Source organism: Sorex araneus, chromosome 8 (genome assembly GCF_027595985.1).
Source record: "Sorex araneus isolate mSorAra2 chromosome 8, mSorAra2.pri, whole genome shotgun sequence".
Lineage (NCBI taxonomy): Eukaryota > Metazoa > Chordata > Mammalia > Eulipotyphla > Soricidae > Sorex > Sorex araneus.
This window is the reverse complement of record NC_073309.1, coordinates 64,930,520-64,951,040: the sequence shown is the minus strand read 5'-3', so window position 1 is coordinate 64,951,040 and position 20,521 is coordinate 64,930,520. Positions and strand designations below refer to the sequence as shown.

The 20,521-nt window shown below is 46.3% G+C and overlaps 1 protein-coding gene across 1 annotated transcript in view; it reads left to right on the top strand.

Annotated features, from left to right (window-relative positions):
- The first annotated feature begins 7,967 nt into the window (after nt 1-7,967).
- Nucleotides 7,968-20,521, top strand: part of MFSD14A (major facilitator superfamily domain containing 14A) — a 36,863-nt gene continuing 24,309 nt past the window's right edge. The window contains exons 1-2 of the mRNA XM_055145018.1: nt 7,968-8,240; nt 16,998-17,093. Of these exons, the coding sequence (XP_055000993.1) occupies nt 8,157-8,240; nt 16,998-17,093 (180 nt within the window). The 5' untranslated portion in view covers nt 7,968-8,156. The remainder of the gene's footprint in view (nt 8,241-16,997; nt 17,094-20,521) is intronic.

Below are 20,521 nucleotides of genomic sequence, written 5' to 3'. Positions count from 1 at the left end.
CACCCCATATGGTCCCCTCAGCCCTGCCAGGAGTGATCCCTGAGCACTGCAAGTTATGGTCCAAAAAATTTTATATATCTGTATATATAAAATTAAGAGTTACAGTGAAAAAAAAATATTTTCAAGGCAAACATTTATTAGGGATCGTTTATTGTTTGTATAGTAGATTAGAAAATGATATGAATTAATCATAATTGATAATTGGGAAGCTAGATCTGTAGACTAGGTTATGTCTTAAATAGATAATGCATTCTCTGTGTGTGATCTTTGATAACCTTCAATGGTCTTATTAATATATATTTTTTAATTTATTTATTAGTGAGTCACAGTGAGGGTACAGTTACAGATTTATACATTTTCGTGCTCATGTTTCCCTCATACAAAGTTTGAGAACACATCCCTTCACCAGTGCCCATTCTCCCCCACCATTATTAATATTTTTAGAACCATGACTCCTTGGTTATTTAAGTTTTTTAACTTTTATAAAATTTACCTGTTAACTATTTTATCATAAATATGTGCTAATTCATGGGAAGAAAATGCCAACTGATGGCTCCAATAAAAATTAGAGTGTGAGGGCCAGGCAAATATATGTGGTCCTAAACCTAATCCACAGCACCCAGAATAAATTTAAATTAGTATACCATTTATAGAAATAATGGAAGTTTGAAATGTAACATATAGATATTCGATACAGTAATATCAGTTTTTAAACAGATTTTGAAAAGCAAACTACATTTAGGGATGGAAGGTTTAAATGTTTACATCAATTTATATTGAATGTCAAAATTTACTGAAGAAATGGTAGCTAAATCTAAGAAGACAGAGTCTGTCAGGAGATTGACTTCTGTGTAGTAGACGGAAGCTGGTGATAAGCTGGGAGCGGAGGACCGTCCCCTGCAGTGTGGGCTGGGAGACTTCCCTGTCAGGGACTGGTCCTTGGGCCCATCCAACTATCTCAGTTCCTATTCTTTTTTTTTTTTTTTTTTTTTTGGCTTTTTAGGTCACACCTGGCGATGCACAGGGATTACTCCTGGCTCTGCACTCAGGAATTACTCCCGGCGGTGCTCAGGGGACCATATAGGATTCTGGGAATCGAACCCGGGTCGACCGCGTGCAAGGCAAACGCCCTACCCGCTGTGCTATCTCTCCAGCCCCTCAGTCCCTATTCTTAAGAATTGATATATTTTTCCTGCATATCAAGCGAGTGAACGTTTAAAATGTCACTGGATACTCATTCAACTGAGTTTTTCTTTTTCAAAACAAGGTTTAGCCTGACTCACTCATTATATTGCTTATGAATGTCGTTTACCGTAGAAAAGGTTTATAAAAGTTATTTATTTGCCGGATTGAAAGTCATATTAATACACAGCCAAGAGTCCTTGGCTTGCACTCTGCCTACCTGAGCTTGATCCCTGGTACCATATATGACCCTTTGAGCACAGCCAGGGATGATCCCTGAGCACAGAGCCACCAAGCCCTAAGCACAGCTGGATGTGGCCCAGAAACCAAAACAAATTGAAAAGTTTGAGGAAAAAAAAGGTCTCTAGGACCTGTAGCAATTATAGGACAAAGAAAAAGCATCTTTATCAAAATCTGGTCATTTGTACCTTGCCCAAATACCTGACTCTTCTGGAGGTATTACTGCAGTTCACAACTTTCAACACACAAGGGCAGAGGTAGGATGTTTCAAGAGTAACTTATTTTTTTCCTGTTTTCAACATTTTTTCTTTAAACCTATAATGTAGGAGGTAGGAATATAGCTCATCAGTTGAGCATTTGCCATGCGTAGGTGAGATGTTGGGTTCAATCCTTGGCACCACACACTAAATACATAAAATATATGACTATTAAATTGGGATTATACAAACACAACTAAAAAGTATTTAAACAAGTATGGCATCATTGTTCCATCACTGAATTTTTGGAACTTTCAACAATTGTATATAACTGTCATTTTCTGATCTTATATTTTAGTATGAAATATAATTTACTGTTACTTTTAAAGGCATTTTTAATGGTTTGGATTCTGAATTTATAGGTCTTTGTTTTAGAAGATTCTTTTGGGTTTGAGAATGTAATTTTCATATTTAAATTTTTATGGATGTGGGGGCTGGAGTGATAGCACAGCGGGTAGGACGTTTGCCTTGCACGCGGCCGACCCGGGTTCAAGTCCCAGCATCCCATATGGTCCCCTGAGCACCGCCAGGGGTGATTCCTGAGTGCATGAGCCAGGAATGACCCCTGTGCATTGCTGGGTGTGACCCAAAAACCAAAAAAAAAAAAAAATTTTATGGATGTAATTCAAAGGAATGTATAGACTTCTTTGTTAAATAGCTTTTTAAATTGAAGAATTTCTCTGTCAATTTTTAGTATCCACTTATCTAGTGGATTTATGGAAATAGATTATTTTCATAATTAACTATAAATTTCTTGCTATATATTTCTATTTCCCTGTTTATCTATGTCTGACTTAGCCTGTGAATTACTCTTATCTTTTTCTATAAAATATAACTCACAAATCTTTTTCCTGCTTCTTTACATGATGCTTCTTCCTTTTTTATGCTCGGTACTATAGTATGAGAGACTAGACTTTATATTAGAATTTCTCTACCAAGTGATGGTATAAGCTTAAAATTTTTGTTTTAAATTGTCTTTGTTAGGCTCAAGGGTAAGTAATTAAAGTAACTGCTATTTTCCCCCTGCAGTTTGAATTTAAATACTTCTACTCTGACTATCCTTTCAATGCATAGAAATCAAATTGTAAGCATTTTTAAGGTTTAATTCCTGCCACTATTACTTAAATGTAATCTGCTATAAATTGCTTTTTTTAATTACTAAAAAAGAACATTTTTTTTTAACTTATTTTGTGCTGGGGTTACACATAGCCAGCAGTGCTCGGAGGACCATGTGGCTTGGGGACCGGATCACTTCTCTGGGCCTCCCAAGAGGTGCGCAGGAGGCCGGCTGGGCCGGTGGTGTTCAGAGCTGCACCTAGAGATGCTCAGAAAACCACAGAGTACACAGGATCATTGCATGCCCTAACCCTGTAACCACCTCTCCGCCTCTCTTTGTAGTTCTTAGAGAATTCATCAAAGCAGAACTGAATATATATATATATATATATATATATATATATATATATATATATATATACTGCAGGAAACAAAAGAGCCAAAAGGGATAAAATTGCCTCAAATCCCAAAGACTTGAAATTCTATTAGAGTGTCTTGGTAACTGGAGATTTAGGGGTTTGCCAAATGTACCTCAACAACAAGGACTGTCACTGTAGCACTGTAGCACTGTCATCCCATTGCTCATCAATTTGCTCAAGCGGGCACCAGTAACGTCTCCATTGTGAGACTTGTGACTATTTTTGGCATATTGAATACGCCACGGGGAGCTTGTCAGGCTCTGCCGTTCGGGCAGGATACTCTCGGTAGCTTGCCAGTCTCTCCGAGAGGGACGGAGCAATCGAACCCGGGTCGGCCTCGTGCAAGGCAAACACCCTACTGGCAGTGTTACGGCTCCAGCCCAACACCAAAGACTAATGCACCAAAAGTAACCATTCTCACAGTTATATTTATTACAGAGAAAGAATGCAAATTAGAACCACCCAGAGGAGGAGTTAGGGCACATTCTAGGAGACACCCAAACTCCAGTAGTTTACAGTTTTCCGCCCCCTCACCCCCACTATGGACAGTGTTTACTTCTGAACAGTGCATGGTACCTCCCTGACTAGAAATGCTCACCTCGAACTACGTTGTCAAAAAGCCTTGTTCAGAAGGACTGGAGGCAGCTCCGAGAATGAAGGGACTAGACACTTGTGCTGGTGATACTTGGCCACTCGGCAATGCTTGGCTGGTAATGTGACACTGCTCAGGCCCACCAGCACTGCCCTTGGCAGCATGCTGGGGGTGGGACCGGGACCCTCAGAGCCCTGTCACCAGCCCGAGGTGTCCAGATATCTACTAGAACTTGACTTCTTGGCATGCTTGGTTCTTGCCCCACATAGATGAACACACCTGCAGGCCAGCCTTTCCCTGGAGAGTTCACTGACATCAGTAATCTTGACCTTAGGAATCTTGTTAGCATAAATCACGTAGTCTTGAGGGCCCTATCATAAATCACAAAAATACTCGGGTTTACTGAGACCACCTGAATATTTGGGCCAAAACTCTTTGATGATGTCAAAGTAATTCCTTACTATTCTGAAGTAATGTGGATGGCACAAGATGTGACACTTGTTTATAGAGACCTTTATACACTGTCATTTTTAATATCATAAAATCTGTCAAATTAATCTGAACCTAACATGAATCGGGGCTAGAAAACATGTTTATGAATCTGATACAATACTATGTAGCACATGGAGTATTTTTGTTAAATACTCATCTATTTTAATGAGCAATTTTGTAAGGTTCAGATGAAATAAGGGTGTAGACAATATTAAATGATGACAAACACTTGGCCTTGGATTAAAAATCAGATTACCAAGCAAAGGTGGGGAGTGGAGGACTGGAAGTGACAGATGGGCATTGGTAGAGGGCCACTTTGCCAGTAGTGAATACTGTAACTATAGCAAAACCATAAACATTAATACTATGTAGCCATGTTGCCTAAACTATAAAACTTCTAAATATGTAGTTTGGTTTATGCTATATATTAATGTATAGTTTTGAGATTATTTTAAATGACCACTAATCATTCTAAGAAAAAGTTAATAGAATAAAACTTATGAATTGTTTTTCAGTTTGTTGTTTGGTGTTTGGGTCCCACTTGCCTTTGCTCAGAGATCACTTCTGGTAGTAGCGGGTACTTTGTGCAGTACCCAGGCTACCACTTGGGCCAGGTGCATACAAGGCAGATGGCCAAGGCAAGTACTGTCACTCTGGCCCTTACTCATTTCTTTAAGAATAGTTAGCTTCGCTCATTTACTTTATCACTCAAAGAATTGCACTTCTTTCCAAAGTGCTTTTGGCTCTGTTGTCATGAACTTTTGAAACCCTGGTTCTTGCCTTTTTTCCAAGCCCAATTCTTGGCCTTCTTATGAATCTGGGAACTCCCAATATCCATCCAAACATTTTTTAGCTTGTTAGCCAATGCTAGTTTCTGTTGACTGAAACTAAGAATCCCAACTGACATATCAAACTCTTGAAGTAAAAATGATGAATCTTCACAACCCTAAATCTCAAATCCACAAATAAACGAGCCAAAAAAAGAGCTGAGTGGATCTCTCGTGAGGGGGCTGAGCTTTGGTCGCTGGCACTGCTGGGAAAAACCCCTGAGCACCATCTGGTGCGACCCAAAATAATCAAACTGAACTACAAAATACAAAGACACAAGTTTACACACATTAAGCCTTTCAGAACAAGACTCCCTTGTTCGCTAGTGCAGCTCTTCTGGCAAAGTCTGGGACACTGTACATTCAGTATGTTAAACTTTGCTTAATACATTGCTTCCACCAGCACTCACCAAAACTGCAATTACCTTTTGTGCTGTAACTGTGTCCCCCGGTTTATCTCCATGCAGACAAGTGGTCTCATTTCTGATGTCTAGTAAAGGTGACAAATTAGGTAGAGTATTTTTGAATAATAATCTGTTTATGAAGATGACAGAATTGATGCAGCTGGATGAAGTATGATTGTATGGAGCAATGAAAAGTTAAAGTGTATTGTTACACAATAAATTATCTTAGAATTACCTTTATAACCATCAAAGATAAGTTCCTGGGCTGGGAAGATAGTATAGGACTTAGGATGTGTGCCCATTATGTGCCTAAACCAGGTGTGATGCCTGGCAACATAGGGCCTGAACATCTGGTGTAGGCTGTGAGGACCCTAGCACTGCCAATATGTATGTCCTGGTTCCGGTAACACAAGGCCCGGTCACTGCTGTGTTCTCAGGCCTGAACTAACAGTCCTCAGGTATTGTGGGGAGTGGCTCCCTGCCCCACGGTGATGTACAGGTGTTACTCCTGGCTCATGCACTCGGGAGTTAGTCCTGGCGGTGCTCAGGGAACCATAAGGGATGCTGGGAATTGAACCCAGGTTGGCTGGGCATGCAATGCAAATGCCCTACCTGCTGTGCTATCGCTCCAGCCCTCTGGGAATTTAATTTTTAAGAAATAGTGCAGTTGCCTTGTACACAGCTAACCTCCGCTTGATCCCTAGAACCCAATCATGATCACGATCACGAAATCCCGTTGATCGTCGAGTGGCTCCAGTGGTCTCAGTAACCTCTACATTCGTCCTATCCCTGAGATTTTAGAAGCCTCTAAAGGCTTCAGGGTCAGGGGAATGAGATTCAACTGGTTACTGGCTTTGGCATATAGATACACCATGGGAAGTTTGCGAGGCTGTCCCATGTGGGCAGAAAGCTCTCAGTAGCTTGTGAGTTTCTCCCAGAGGGAAAAGTAGGTTATAAAATATCACGAGGCCGCTTTGCGGTGGCACACTTCTGGGAGCTTGCTTTTAGGTCTCTGGATCTTGGCCATTGATGGGATTACACATACCTGGGGTTCTTTGCTGGTATCTTCATGCATGTAGGCCTGTCCGAACGTGTGGAGAGGGGCCTTGAGCATGGTTGTGGCTAGGTTCCAGTGGTCTTCGGCCGCCGGAAGCTCTGCTTGGTGCAGGGAGGGAAGCTGGAGCCCATCCCTTCTGAGGGTCCCCAGGGAAGACAGCCAGGCGTGTGGGCAAGAGACTCTCAGATCTGATCGTATAGAACCCAGTATGGTCCTCCAAATGCCGCCCAGAGCACCTATGGGTGTGGCCCCAAAATCAAAACCAAAACTAAATAAGATGAATCCCTTATATTTCTCTCTCTAAATTTCACGTTTGTAATTCAACTAAAATACTTTGTTAGCAAGAGTGTTTTCAAATGATGTTTACTTGGTGATGTATAAGTATAATGAAGAGCTGGGGGAAAAGGCAGTTGGGATGGAGAAGGGACCAGTAAGTCAATGATGGTTGGAGGGATTGTTCGGGGTGGGAGATGTGTGCTGAAAGTAGACTAAGGACCAAACATCTCAGTATCTGTGTTGCAAACCATAATGCTCAAAAGTAAAGAGAGTAAGAAGGAAGGTGCCAGCCACAGAGGCAGAGGGGGCAGGATGAAGAATCAGCCAGAATGCCTTCTTTCCCTGAAATTTGCCATTCTAGTCACAGAAACAAAGGGAAGAGAAAATCATATTTTTAACATTCTGAAACTAAACATTTTAAAATTTTCAAACTTAAAAGTTGCAAGAATAGCAGAAAGAATTCACATTTTAAAAATAACCCTATGTAGTAGTTATCTTAGCTGTGTAGCATGACCAAAACGCTTAGTTATGTTTTTTTTGGGGGGGGGCGGTAGGTGGGGTTGCGGGGCTGCCGGCCCGTATTGGGTGGTGCCCTGGGCTTCTCCAGGCTCTGCGTTCAGGCATCAGTCCCGCGGGGCTTCGGCAGCCGGGTCGGGAATCTACCCAGTTCGGCTGCACCAGGCGGGCGCCCGTCCGAGGGGTCTGGAGCCGGGGAATCGGGCGGGTGGTCCTGCGCGGGCGCAGACGTGCCGCCCCCAGCCCTGCAGCGAGCCTAGGGGGCCCGCGGGGCCCGGGCGCGGCGGGGCTGGGGAGCCCGCGTGGGAAGCCCCGCGGGGCTGGCGGCCAAGGACCCTCCGAGCCCGCCCTCCCAGGTCGGTCAGTGTCCCGCTCCCGGGGGGACCCGCCACAGTCCTTGTCGGCTCGGCCGGCTGGGGCCGCGCTTCTGAGCCAGCGGGCATCGACGCCAGTTCCGCGCTCCGGTCACTCCGGAAACGTCAACCCCGTCGTTCCGCCGGAGGCGGGACAGCGGACGTGGGGGCGGGGGGGACGAGGGGGGCTGGGAAGCAGCGAGCGGCGGCGCCGGGCGTCACGTGGGAAGGGCGGGGCGGGGCTCACGTGGGCGGGACCGCGTCGCGGGGCGGGTGGGGTCACTGGGCGGGGCGGCGTCACGTGGGCGGGGCGGCGCGTCGGCCGATCGCACGATGTGACGCGCCGCCCGAGGCAGGCCGGGCCCTCAAGATGGCGGCGGGAGCCCCGAGCGGCTCGGCCGGGCAGTAGTGGCGGGACCGCACTCGCCGCGGGGTCGGCCGCCCCGGGAGTGGCTGCAGGCGCGCCCGGCACCGAGGATGGTAAAATGACCCAGGGGAAGAAGAAGAAACGGGCCGCGAACCGCAGTATCATGCTGGCCAAGAAGATCATCATTAAGGACGGGGGCACGGTGAGCCCCCCCGCCCGCCCGCCCCCGCCCGCCGCGGCCCCGGGCCCGGCCTGCCCCCCGCCCGGCCCGCCCGGCCCGGCCCGGCCCGCGCCAACCGCCCGGCACCCGCACCTGCCGCCCGGCCCGCCCCGCGGCCCACGTGGGGCGGCCCCGGCCCGGCCCCCCGCCCCCCCGCCCGGCGCCCCCCGCGGGCCGGGGACCTCGGGCAGCGGCCCGAAGTCGGGCGCCGGGGCTCTCCCTCCGGGCGGGAGTGACTCGCGTGTTCCTCCCCCGCCGCCCGCGCGGGTCCTGCTCGCCGCCCGGGGGTCGCGGCGGGCGGGACGGCCGAGCGCGTGTCGCCCTCCCGGGCCCGGCGCCCCAGTGTGACATGCGTCCGCGGCCACTCCCGGGGCCTGACCGGCCTGCGGGGGCGCAGCTGGTGCCGACGCCCGGAACCCGCGCTGGCGGCCGGGCCGGGCCGGGCCGGGTCGCGTCGCTGGGACCGTATGGCTCGCGGCCCCGCGCTCGGGCCGGGACCCGGTGCTGAGGGGCTGTTCGCGCCTGGCCGGTGAGTGCATCGCTGGGCGTGGGTCAGCCTGGCCGGGCCGAGAGCCGCGAGCTGGGAGCACTCTCCCGAGAGCAGCGGAAGGGGCTGGGACCGAGCCGGAGCCGGGCCTGCGCTGGCGCCCCCCTCCTTGCCCGACACCGGGCCGCGCCGCCGGCCCCGTGAGGCCCGTGTCGCCGCCGGCGGTCTGCGCGGTGTGCGGCGGGCGCCTTGGCACCGGGTCCCCTGAGATCTGCCAGAGGTTAGCGTCTGTCCCTTTCAGACCCCTTTGCTCCTTGCGGTGAGCTCCTGGTTTGCTTCTGGACACGTTGCAATTTTTTCTTTTTGTGGTTATTTTTTAGTTCTATTTTGCTCGGGGGCACCACCGAGTGATGCCCAGGGCGTCCTCCTGCTTCTACACTCAGGAATCACGCCCGCTGGTGCTCGGGGACCATCTGGGGTGCCAGGGATGCAACCTGGGTCACCCGCGTGCTGTACAGCGCCCTGGCCCCTGGACTATCTCCCAGCCCCCGCAGTTACAATGTTTTATACCACGCCTGTGTGTTTCCAGTGGGCAAACAGAAAGTAGTAGAGGCTACATGCATGAGGGTATTGCCATTTGTCATCGTGTACACTTCTGTAGCATTTTTTTATTCCTAGGGCACCAGACACTGGGAAGAGTATGATTTTTGTTTCTGCATCTTTGAGTCCTATGGAAGTTTAAAATGATTACACACTTAAAGTGATTAAAAATGTGTACTCTAGCACACACTAGATGACTTTTAATTGTTCTTTTATTCTTGTGTCTAATCAGGGATTGTGGTCTGTCAGGGTAGTTTTTTGCATTTGTTTTTTGCCACGTTAAGGGAGTAAGATTGCCTTTGATATTGTTCTGTTCTTCCTGTGTCTGTGTTTAAGGTCCACCGGTGAGTGGGTGGATTCATTGGAGTCAGGTCCCCAGGCTCGGAATCCTTTCACATCTCTGGACAATAATGGTACAGCTCTGATCGTCTTCGGTTTCCTACTTAGTGTTCAAGAATATTAATAAAGTGGTCTTGCTTTGTTCTGTTAATGACATCTTGATCAAGTCCACTCATCCAATTTTAATGTTAAGAAAATGTAATGATCACTTTTGTCCAACAGATTTATCATATGTTTTAGCAGTTGCAGGTTAACCCTTCTAGACCATATCATGCAATGCTTAATGGTTTTCTTGAAGTTGGCCTTGAAACCAGGGTTAGGCTTACTAAGATATGAGTAGTACATAATTAAGGCAGATTACACAGAGGTGTGTGGTTCTTTTAACATCGGCCTGTTAACCCTGAAGTTGTTGACAAAATTCTGACTGTATATTTTTCTGGGAGAATACCTCAAAAGATTTGTACTTTCCAAAGTTGGAGAAAGTTTAATTTGCAGATGGCATAAGTGTCAATATTAAATACACATTGTATACTACATTCTGAAGTCACCTACAACCCAGCAAAGGGTGGAAAATTTTCCTTTATGGGATTTTGATTTTCTCTCTCTTCCCTCAGCTTTCCTAAATAAAACTATTTTGCATAGTAAATATTAATCTATTTCATGGCATTTATTGATCAAAACAGTGACAGTGATGTGAATTTTCTTTTTTTGAGAGGTGTAGGAATACAACTTTCATAAGTTCTAACATATGAAACATTTTGATGACTTAAAAATGCATCCTGACTTTAGAATGCTTCCAGTTTTGTTGTTAAATCATTATATCACCAGATTTTAAGAACTAGAGTTGTTTACGTTAGTGTTTTGTGTGATAAAAATAGAATTTCTTATGATTTTAAAAAAACTTTATTATTTCTTAGGAAATTTTTTTTAAAGTACAGTTGTTAAACTGACTATCCTGACAAAGTTAAAATATGCAGTTGTTTTCACAAGTGAGTGGGTAAAAAATGACTTTAAAATTAAATAGAGAGGGGCTGGAGTGATAGCACAGCGGGTAGAACCCGGGTTGCCTTGCACGCGGCGACCCGGGTTCTAATCCCAGCATTCCATATGGTCCCCTGAGCACCGCCAGGGGTAATTCCTGAGTGAAGAGCCAGGAGTAACCCCTGTGCATCTCCGGGTATGACCCAAAAACCAAAAAAAAAAAAAAAATTAAATTAAATAGAGAACTGGGAATACTGTTCAGTGGACCTTAGCATATGAATTTCTTTTCTTTTTTTGGTTTTGGGTCAATACTTGTTAATGCTTAGGGCATTCAGAGATTACTCTGGGCTCTGCGCTCAGGAATTACTCCTGGAAGTGCTTCAGGGACCATATGGGATGCCAGGGATTGAACCCGGGATGGCCACATGCAAGGCACGCACCCTGCCTGCTGTACTATCTCTCCAGCTGCTGAGCACATGTTTTTACTTGCAAGAACCTCAGGTTTGATTCCGAGCACCCCCTGGTCCCCTGAGCACTGTAGCCCCTAAGGACTGTTGGGTATAGTTCCCATACGAAAAGATAGTAAATTAGATACAGAACCAGGTATGTGAATTGCTATGTTGGATGTACCTGGAAAAATAAAATTGATCATTTCATTTGCAGAATAAGATAGTCCCACAGAAGGATGGCACAGGGTTTTTATTAACTTGGTTACAGATAGGAGTCTCAAACCGTTTCATTAGTCTGTGTTCACATTGGTGGCTCTTTGCAGTCTTCCTTGGCTGGGCTGGGGGATAGGCAGGAGAGTTGCTCTGTGGTTCTTCCACCCCAGGAGCCACTGGCCGGGTAGCTGCTGGTTGCTGAGGAAGGTCTGAGCCAGTCAGAGAGCACCTCTTCTCTGGCCTGGGTCAGGCTGAGGGAGCTTGTCTCGCATGGTGCCACCCTGTTCCATCTCCAGATGGTCGCCAGCCCCAAAACCAAAATAAACAACATTGTTACAAGAACTAATCAGCGGCAGTACTCTTTTTCCCATTTCATAGATTTAGGATTGATTTAGTATTACTGTTTTGTTGCACTTTTTATTTTCTTTCTGTATATTTCACTTTTTTTCTGAACCATCTGTAAGTTGTAGAGATCACAGCACTGTCCCTAAAACATTCTGAATGTCTTACCTGAGAATCAGGATATTGCCTTTCCCAGATAACCACAATAGTCACCATGTTCAGAAAGTTTAATACTAATGAAATTCTAGTGTGTATTGTAGCATTTTCCCAGTTGTCCCAAGTGTGCTCTATAGTTGTCTTTTTCTTTTTTCTTTTTGTGTCACACCCAGTGATGCACAGGGGTTACTCCTGGCTCTGCACTCAGGAATTACTCCTGGTGCTGCTCAGGGGACCATATAGGATGCTGGGAATCAAACCCGGGTCGACCGCGTGCAAGGCAAACGCCCTACCCGCTGTGCTATCACTCCAGCCCCCAGTTGTCTTTTTTCTTAATGCAGAATTTAATCAACACATTTAGCTGCCATGTCTCTGGTCTCTTTTAATGTAAAAAGACCTGTTTTGGATAGTGTTGACTAGTGCTTTAAGAACAAACCTGTTTGACTTCCATTGTTTTCTCAGATACATCCTAATAAATAGGATTGCTTATAATAGCCAGTTACCTGATAGAACTATTTGTTTCCTGCTGAACCATTCACAGAAGCCCCTGGTTCACTGAGAGGAATGCAGCGTATTATTGGTCTCATTAGTTTGTGGCGCTGAGGAATAGCTCAGGGGTATAGATACCTACTTACAAGTGTATGGCCACACGATCAGATTCCTGGGCCAATCATGTCTTAGCAGGATCCTAGAAGCTCTCTGGGATTCCTCAATTCTGTGCATAGCTGTATCAGACACAGCACTGTGGCATGTGTGTAAGTCCCAGCAAGCACTGTTGTCCCACTGTTCATCGAGTGGGCACCAGTGACGTCTCCATGGTGAGACTTACTGTTACTGTTTTTGGCATATCCAATACGCCACAGGGAGCTTGCCAGGCTCTGCTGTGCGGGTGGGATACTCTTGGTATTTTGCCGGGCTCTCTGAGAGGGATGAAGGAATTGAACCCGGGTCGGCCACGTGCAAGGCAAATGCCCTACCCGCTGTGCTATCACTCCAATCCCGCAGCAAGCATCACAGTTTTAAAAAGACATGTGAGTGCCTTGCTAGGAACTACGACCTCTGGTGAATGCCACCAATTCCCTCCCCTCTCCAAAAAAAAGCGGGGGCAGGAAGCAGGGAGGTGAAAACTTGAAGAAATCACTACCCAGCATTAACCACTGCATTCATACACCCATATTAGTTGGGCAGTCATAGACTTAGAATTTGATTATTAGGATGCATTAATAAGCTGTCTACCGGGGCTAGAGTGATAGTACAGCAAGTAGGGCGTTTGCCTTTTAACGCAGTCGACCCGGGTCCGATTCCCAGCATCCCATATGGTCCCCTAAGCACCGCCAGGAGTAATTCCTGAGTGCAGAGCCAGGAGTAGCCCCTGTGCATCTCCAGGTGTGATCCAAAAAAGCAAAAAAAAAAAAAAAAAAAAAGGCTATCTACCCCTGATAGGTGACAGTGGTAAAATGATTAATTTAGATTACCTAGCAATTTGTGGCCTTCATAATTATGGCTGATTAGGATCAGCCAGTTTCGTGGTGTTAAATGCCTTTCTTTCCCCAGAACCAACTGTGCGTTGGGATACTGGATGGATGGGACTGGATCCCTCTGCTTCAGTAACACACATGGCAGTTTCCTGTGGTCTGACCAGTGGCTTGGGCTCTGGTAGTGCCTACAGTGACTGCTCCAGCTCTTACTTGATGAAGTCAGCTTTGAAATTAAGATAATAGTATCTAGCTGAAAAGGTTGCTGGGAAGAATCAATAAGATTATGAATGTAGTACTAGAGAACTGTTGTCCCGTTGTTCATCGATTTGCTCTTGCGGGCACCAGTAATGTCTCCATTGTGAGACTTGTGACTGTTTTTGGCATATCGAATACGCCACTGGTAGCTTGCCGGGGCTCTCCGAGAGGGATGGAGGAATCGAACCTGGGTCGGCCGCGTGCAAAGAAAGTGCCCTACCCGCTGTGCTATCACTCCAGTCCATTATGAATGTAAACCGTTGTAAATCTTTAGTCATAGTCTTCTAATCTAGGGTATGTATGTAGTAAATTCATATGATAGGTGATACAGTAGCAATATGTGAGATATCAGTATAAAGGAAGCAGTGTATAAGGGAAGATAAAGGCTTCTAATGCTGTTTCCAGAATGATACGATGTGCTAACTCCTAAGTACCTATACTGATGGAAGAAATTTGGAGAACACTTTCGGTTTAAAGCAGTTCTGCAAACACTTATTGAGCCCTTTGTGCTATTCTATGCATGTAGTATAGATTCCAGATCAAAGAGTCAAGTGCAGGGTCTGCATCAGAGCATGAGCTTGAGTATGAGCTTGGACAAAAGTTCAGGTTTGATCCATAAGAACCTTGCATAGCCAGATTCAGCTGCCGGATGCTATCTGGTGTTACAGGATAAGAGAAAAAACATACAGATTTAAATACTTAGTCGAAAGCCTTGATAATGGAGCCATAATGCTAGTACTGCAGAGAGTGTGATTTGGGAAACAGGAAATAGATGGGAATGTGCAGGGACTAAAGATTACCCTGACTTCTGGAACTGAAGAGAGGTGGCTGCAGTGGAAGCGCCTCTCGCTCCATGGTAGGGAAACTGCTCGGCCGAGTGGACTCTGGTAGAGAAGCCGTGAGGGCTTGGGGTGGCCCGTCTCTGCCTTGGCCATTGGGGGGTGCACAGATGGACGCTCTGATTTTTCTGCTTCCGGATTTTCTATTTTGTGCCCAGTGAATTCTCTTGCGCACCTGAGGCAGGTCACCTGTGGATAGTCTCACCGTAGGATCCCCTCCTCTTGGTGCCACAAGCTGCTCACTGGGCAGATACTTTGTTATCCTCTTTCCACCCAGTCTAGACCTTTGTAATCTGTCTCAGATTGTTCAAAACTTTAGGAGTATTCTATTAGAATCTACCAAATCATACCACACGGAATTACCTGTGCTTTCTAACAATAATATTCCCTCTTGTCTTTTTTTTTTTCCTTTGCTTTTTGATTCACACTCGGTGATGCACAGGGTTATCCCTGCTCTGCACTCAGGAATTACTCTGGTGGTGCTCGGGGGACCATATGGGAATCGAATCCGGGTCGGCCGCATGCAAGTCAAACTCCCTACCCGCTGTACTATCACTCCAGTCCCCTAAATAATAAATAATATTTTAAACTTAATTCGTACTGTATTTCTTAGGTGCCCCAGTCTCTACTTTGGGGGAGAATTTGGGACAGGAGAGACATGGCCAAACGCTGTGGTGCTCGGAGGCTGTTCCTGTCTCTGAGTTCGGAGTGACCCCTGGCAGTGCCTGGGGGCAGGGGAGGCAAGTGTGGCGCCAGAGAGTCAGACCAAGGCGAGCAGGATGAAGCGAGCCCTCGGCTCTCCGGGACCCTCACGACTACTACTGTTTTTCCAAAAGGCACACAGTGCCGGGTGGAGAGGGATGGGGTCTCTCCTTGCAGTGCTGGTGGGGAAGGGCCTTCCAGGTATGTGCTTGGGCCACACGATGCTCCGTGGGGGGCTGCAGAGCCAGGGGCAGGACCCGGGCCATGCTCAGTGTGTGTGCTCTCGCCGGAGCTCCTCCCGAGCCTCCGTGTTTCAGTAGTAGTTCCTGATTCCTGCTGATGACCGCCACGGCGCCTGCCAGGCTTCCTCTGTTTCAGGCTTCGTCTACAGCTCTTCCTTTGTCAAAGTGATTAAACGCTTTCATCAGCTCTTGGGTCTTTCTTACTCTGCAGTGGCTCCCATGGCCTTCAGAATTAGAGGCCGTCAGCACGGGGCCAGGCCTGGACCTCTGCAGGCGGAGTCTCCCCACGGGAGACGTTGTGTCCGTCCAGGGGCCAGGTACAGCGCAGGTGCAGCTGGCAGGATACTTTGTGTTTGTGCACTCACAGTAGCTTCCCGGTAGTTCCAAAGGGTTGGAGAGGCACCAGAAAGTGATTGGAACGTCTGTGAAACCAGTGGTTCCCTCCTGGACTCTACCCCAAGAACACCAAAACGTGAATCCCCAGGGACAGTATGCATCTGCGTTCCTTGCAGCATTGTTTACAGAGACAAAGTTCTGGAAACCCAAGAGTCCACGGCAGATGGGTAGATGATGAAATTCTGGCATATGTGTGTGTACCGTGGACTCCTGCTCAGCTTAGAGAAAAGACGCGCTCTGGGTCACTGCAGTGCGGTGGAATTGTAGGGTATTGTGGCAAGGGAAGGGAGTCAGAGGGGAAAAGATAACTACAAATATCAAGCATGAAAAACAATTAAAAAGGAAAAAGGGACAAGAGAAACACCAGAAACTCTCTCTCCTACATGGAGTGTGAGAGGCTGAGCAAGGGAAACAGGCCCTGAGATGTGGCCACCAGTGAACCGAAGGCGCGAAAGCGAGTTCAGGGAGAGAGGGCCTTGCGGACTGTGGTGGAGGGGTATCCACACTTGCTGGAAGGGCGGGTGGGTAGCATGCCAAATACGAAACAGTGTGGAAACTTGGAAGCTACATTTTGTCAATAGAAATTGCCCGGGGAGGGGCTGGAGAGATAGCACAGCGGGTAGGGCGTTTGCCTTGCACGCGGCTGACCCGGGTTCAAATCCCAGCATCCCATATGGTCCCCTGAGCACGGCCAGGGGTAATTCCTGAGTGCAAAGCCAGGAGTAACCCCTGTGCATCGCCAGGTGTGACCCAAAAAGCAAAAAAAAAAAAAAAAAAAAAAAGAAATTGCCCGGGGAGGGGGGGGCGGGGCGTGGATGGGTGCAATAGTTTTCTGTTAATTTTCATTAAAGCAGACTTTTAGGAAAGCACTAAGGGGTTTTTTATTTTCTTTCCCAGAGAAGGAGGTGGTCAGCCAGATACATTTGGGAATCTCTGTTCTGTTAGTTGTACAAACTGTGTTGTGAGTCCTGTAACGGTCCCTGCCCTCACGTGTCTGCGGGCTGCTGCCCTAACGTCCACTGGCCTCACCCCACTTGCCTCTGTGTAACTCCTTCATATTCTTCAAACTTCCTCCGGGAAGTCGAGCTTTTACACACACACATACACACACACGTGTAATGTATGTGTTTCCCTCTTCCTTTTAGCTGTTTGACTTACTGCCCTGATCATACATATTTTCAGTGAACGTTTATTGACTATTGCTGTTATTGTTAGTAATTTCGAAATGTATCACTAACTTAAAAATTTTTTTTTTTGTAGCCTCAAGGAATAGGTTCTCCTAGTGTTTATCATGCGGTTATCGTCATCTTTTTGGAATTTTTTGCTTGGGGATTATTGACAGCACCCACCTTGGTGGTAAGTAATCTTTGCATATCTCTGGTCTTAAGATCTCAGTTTCGTGGATGAGAGCCTTCTTTCCCTCCCATGATAAGACTCACACCGGTATTGTCAGCCTTTCATTACTGTATTTTGCTGGTTTTTTTTTGTTGCTTTCTAAATTTTTTTTCCTGGCCTTTCCTGTTTCCTTATGTAGAACTTAAGTGGTGAATCATGTATGTGATTCTTGTGAATGTGTTTAAACAAGGTCACAACCACTTTGACTGCATAGAATGAACTTAAAGGATTTTTTTGGGTCACACCTTGCGATGCACAGGGATTACTCCTGGCTCTGCACTCAGGAATTACTCCTGGAGGTGCTCGGAGGACCATATGGGATGCTAGAAATCGAACCTGGGTCAGCCACGTGCAAGGCAAACGCCCTATCCGCTGTGCTATTGCTCCAGCCCCCTGAACTTAAAGGGTTCTTAGGTTGGCAGGTATAGAAGAGACGATGCCTATAGTCCTGATCAGCATTATTTTGAGACTACACTAACTGAAGCAGTTCTTTTAGTTTAGGCCAAGAATTTGGAAAAGTATTTTCCAGATCACCCATAGTTCTGAAATGATTTTTTACCTAAATATTCCTCTATTTGAAATCTTAAGACAAATCTCCCTGCCTGATTAAGCAATCCCAGTGATGACCAGTTTCCTCCCATTGGTCTAAGTGGTGAGAGTAATGAAGTGAAGAAATGGTTAACATACACGTCTGTCTTGAACTGTTCAATTAGGATAAATGTGCAGCTCAGCAAATATCAGAAGAACTTTAAAGATGTAATTTCACTTATTTTCATGAACTTGCTATATAAAGGTTTATATTAAAATACTGAATCATATAAGTATATTAAGCTAGTTAAAATATTTTGTGTTTCTATTTCTGGCATGTTTGTTTTATGGATGCATACCATATTTATGTAAAATATGAATATCTAGTATCTTAAATTTATGGTTCATCTTCATAAGTACTCTTAAAAGAGAATTCATAATATAATGCTACTTTTTACAGTAACCGTGCAGATTAGAATAATAGTAGTTTTCTGAACTATAGCTGTACTACAGCTTTGATAGTTTTGATAGAAACTCTTTCCTGTTTTACAAAGGGAGCAATGGCACATTTACCGCTAATGACTTATTAGTTTTACAAAAATTAATTTTCAGGGGCCGGAGAGATAGTGCAGTGGTCTAGGGTGGGTCGGGTGCTAGTCTTGCACATGGCTGCCTGGGTTCAATCCCTGGTACCGCATATGGTCCCCAAGCACCTTTCATGAGGCCAGTGGGCATCAAGGCAGCGGCCTACACAGACACTTGAGAGGAGCGACCACTAATGAACTCACAACCCAGGTCTACACTAGTAGCGCAGAGGTTCCCAAATTTATCTGGCCAATTACCCCCTATTCTTTTTCCAGGGAGGGGGCGGGGGAATACACTCAGCACCTTCCTGAAAGTCTAGTGAAAATGAACAACTCTTGCGCACCCCCCACTTCTAGGGACTTAGCGTGGTTCACAAGTCTCTGACTCTCTAACTCAGTGAACTTGACAGCAGAGCTAGGGGTGGCTCTAAGGCAGTTCAGAATAAATAGTGTGGACTTCTAAGGGCTCTTTTTAAAAATCACTTTCTGTGTCAGCGTCTTAAGTGATTGTACACATTTTCTGTCTTCATTAACCCAAGTATACAGAGTTGGAGCTTTAAGATGGTTCAAGTTCATTGTGACATTTGTAACTTCATTATAGTGTAATAACCTGATGTCAGGGCTGTTGAGTGAGTGTGGTAAGTATGGGACCTCACACCTTTATATTGCCTTTTCATTTCATTCATAAATCTGCCTGGTGGATCATTTTTTATTAGTGAATCAACGTGAAGTACAGTTAAAGATTTACAAACGTTCATGCTTGTGTTGCAGTCATACAATGATCAAGTGCCCGTCCCTCCACCAGTGCCCATTCTCCACCACCTCATTGGTCCTGTATTTAAAGTGTTTGGGATTTGTACCAGTAAATAGTTCATAGAGTTGGTTGCTCTTGACACGTTTTAAGCACCTTCAATATATCATCACTTTTAGTCCTCGAAACTACATAACGTGCATTAGAACATTAAAGTCGGGAAAGCTGAGTGGCTGGCTTGCTAGGGTGATGATAAACCACAGCACTGGTATTTGAACCATCGCTGTCTAAGAATGGAAGAGCTAGAGAGAGTACAGAGGTTAAGGTGCCGCTTGCCGCTGACCACAGTTCCAACCCCCGGCATTCATATGTTCCCTGGGCACTGACAGGTCAGCCCTAAGCACAAAGCCAGGAATAGCTGAGTGGCACTGGGCATGCCCAGCCCTTGGCCAGCCCCAGGGAAAGTGCCTTTGCACTCTGCTTTCTTTTTTAAAAACTACTGAGCTGAATTCTAGTAAGAAACATGAAGGATGCTGGTGTGGGAGGATTTCTACTTTCTGTCCCCTTTCCCCCTGCATGGCTGCACTGTTTTAGGACAGTCGCTATAGCATCATTGGCAATTGTCGGTTTATAGCAGACTCCCGCCATGGTTATCTTAACAGTAACTCTCCTATGTTTTTATACTTGGATTTTAAAATGACAGGATGAGGGGCTGGAGCGATAGCACAGTGGGTAGGGTGTTTGCCTTGCACTCGACCAACCCAGGTTCGATTCCCAGCATCCCATATGGTCCCCTGAGCACCGCCGGGCGTGATTCCTGAGTGCAGAACCAGGAGTGACCCCTGTGCATCGCCGGGTGTGGCCCCCCCCAAAAAAAAAGTAAAAAAAAAAAAATGACAGGATGATTGAAGTGTGGCTTTCAAGGAGAAGTTAGTCATAACCCTGTATAATACTTTATCATTACTTGATTATTTAAAAATCAAACTGCCTTTTTGAATGAATTTGTAAGTTTTGTGGGCTTGGGGGTGGCGTATGTTGCCATGCCTGGCAGGCCCCAGGCCTTGCTCGTCCTGCAGTGCTGGGGTCGGACTGGAACTGTGGTCTGTGAGGCAAACATCGGGTTATGAATATGAAGCTCAGGGCTTTTGGCTAATTCTTGTCTCGTCTGATGTAAACATGTTTTCACTTGTGTTACGTGTTTTTATTTCGTGTGAAGAGAATTAAGGAGACGTCGAGGCCAGCCAGGCCTGAGGTGTAGAGATTAGGCCGTACCTGATTCCTGGGATTTGCTGTGCTCCGGGCGCCTTGGCCATGGGTCCTTTGGGCAGCAAAGTACTGAAATGTGATTAAGGAAAACTGTATGTGGAAGCATGTGTGAGTCCGTGTGGACGTATGCCCTTCTGTATGTCCTGTAATTCTATTTTGTGTTGCTGTTGGGTTCTGATTTTAGTGCCCCAGACCAGACCTTGAGCCGCTCAGGGCTTTTCCCCCGTCTCTGCTCCGGAATCCTTCCTGGTAGGTTTGCA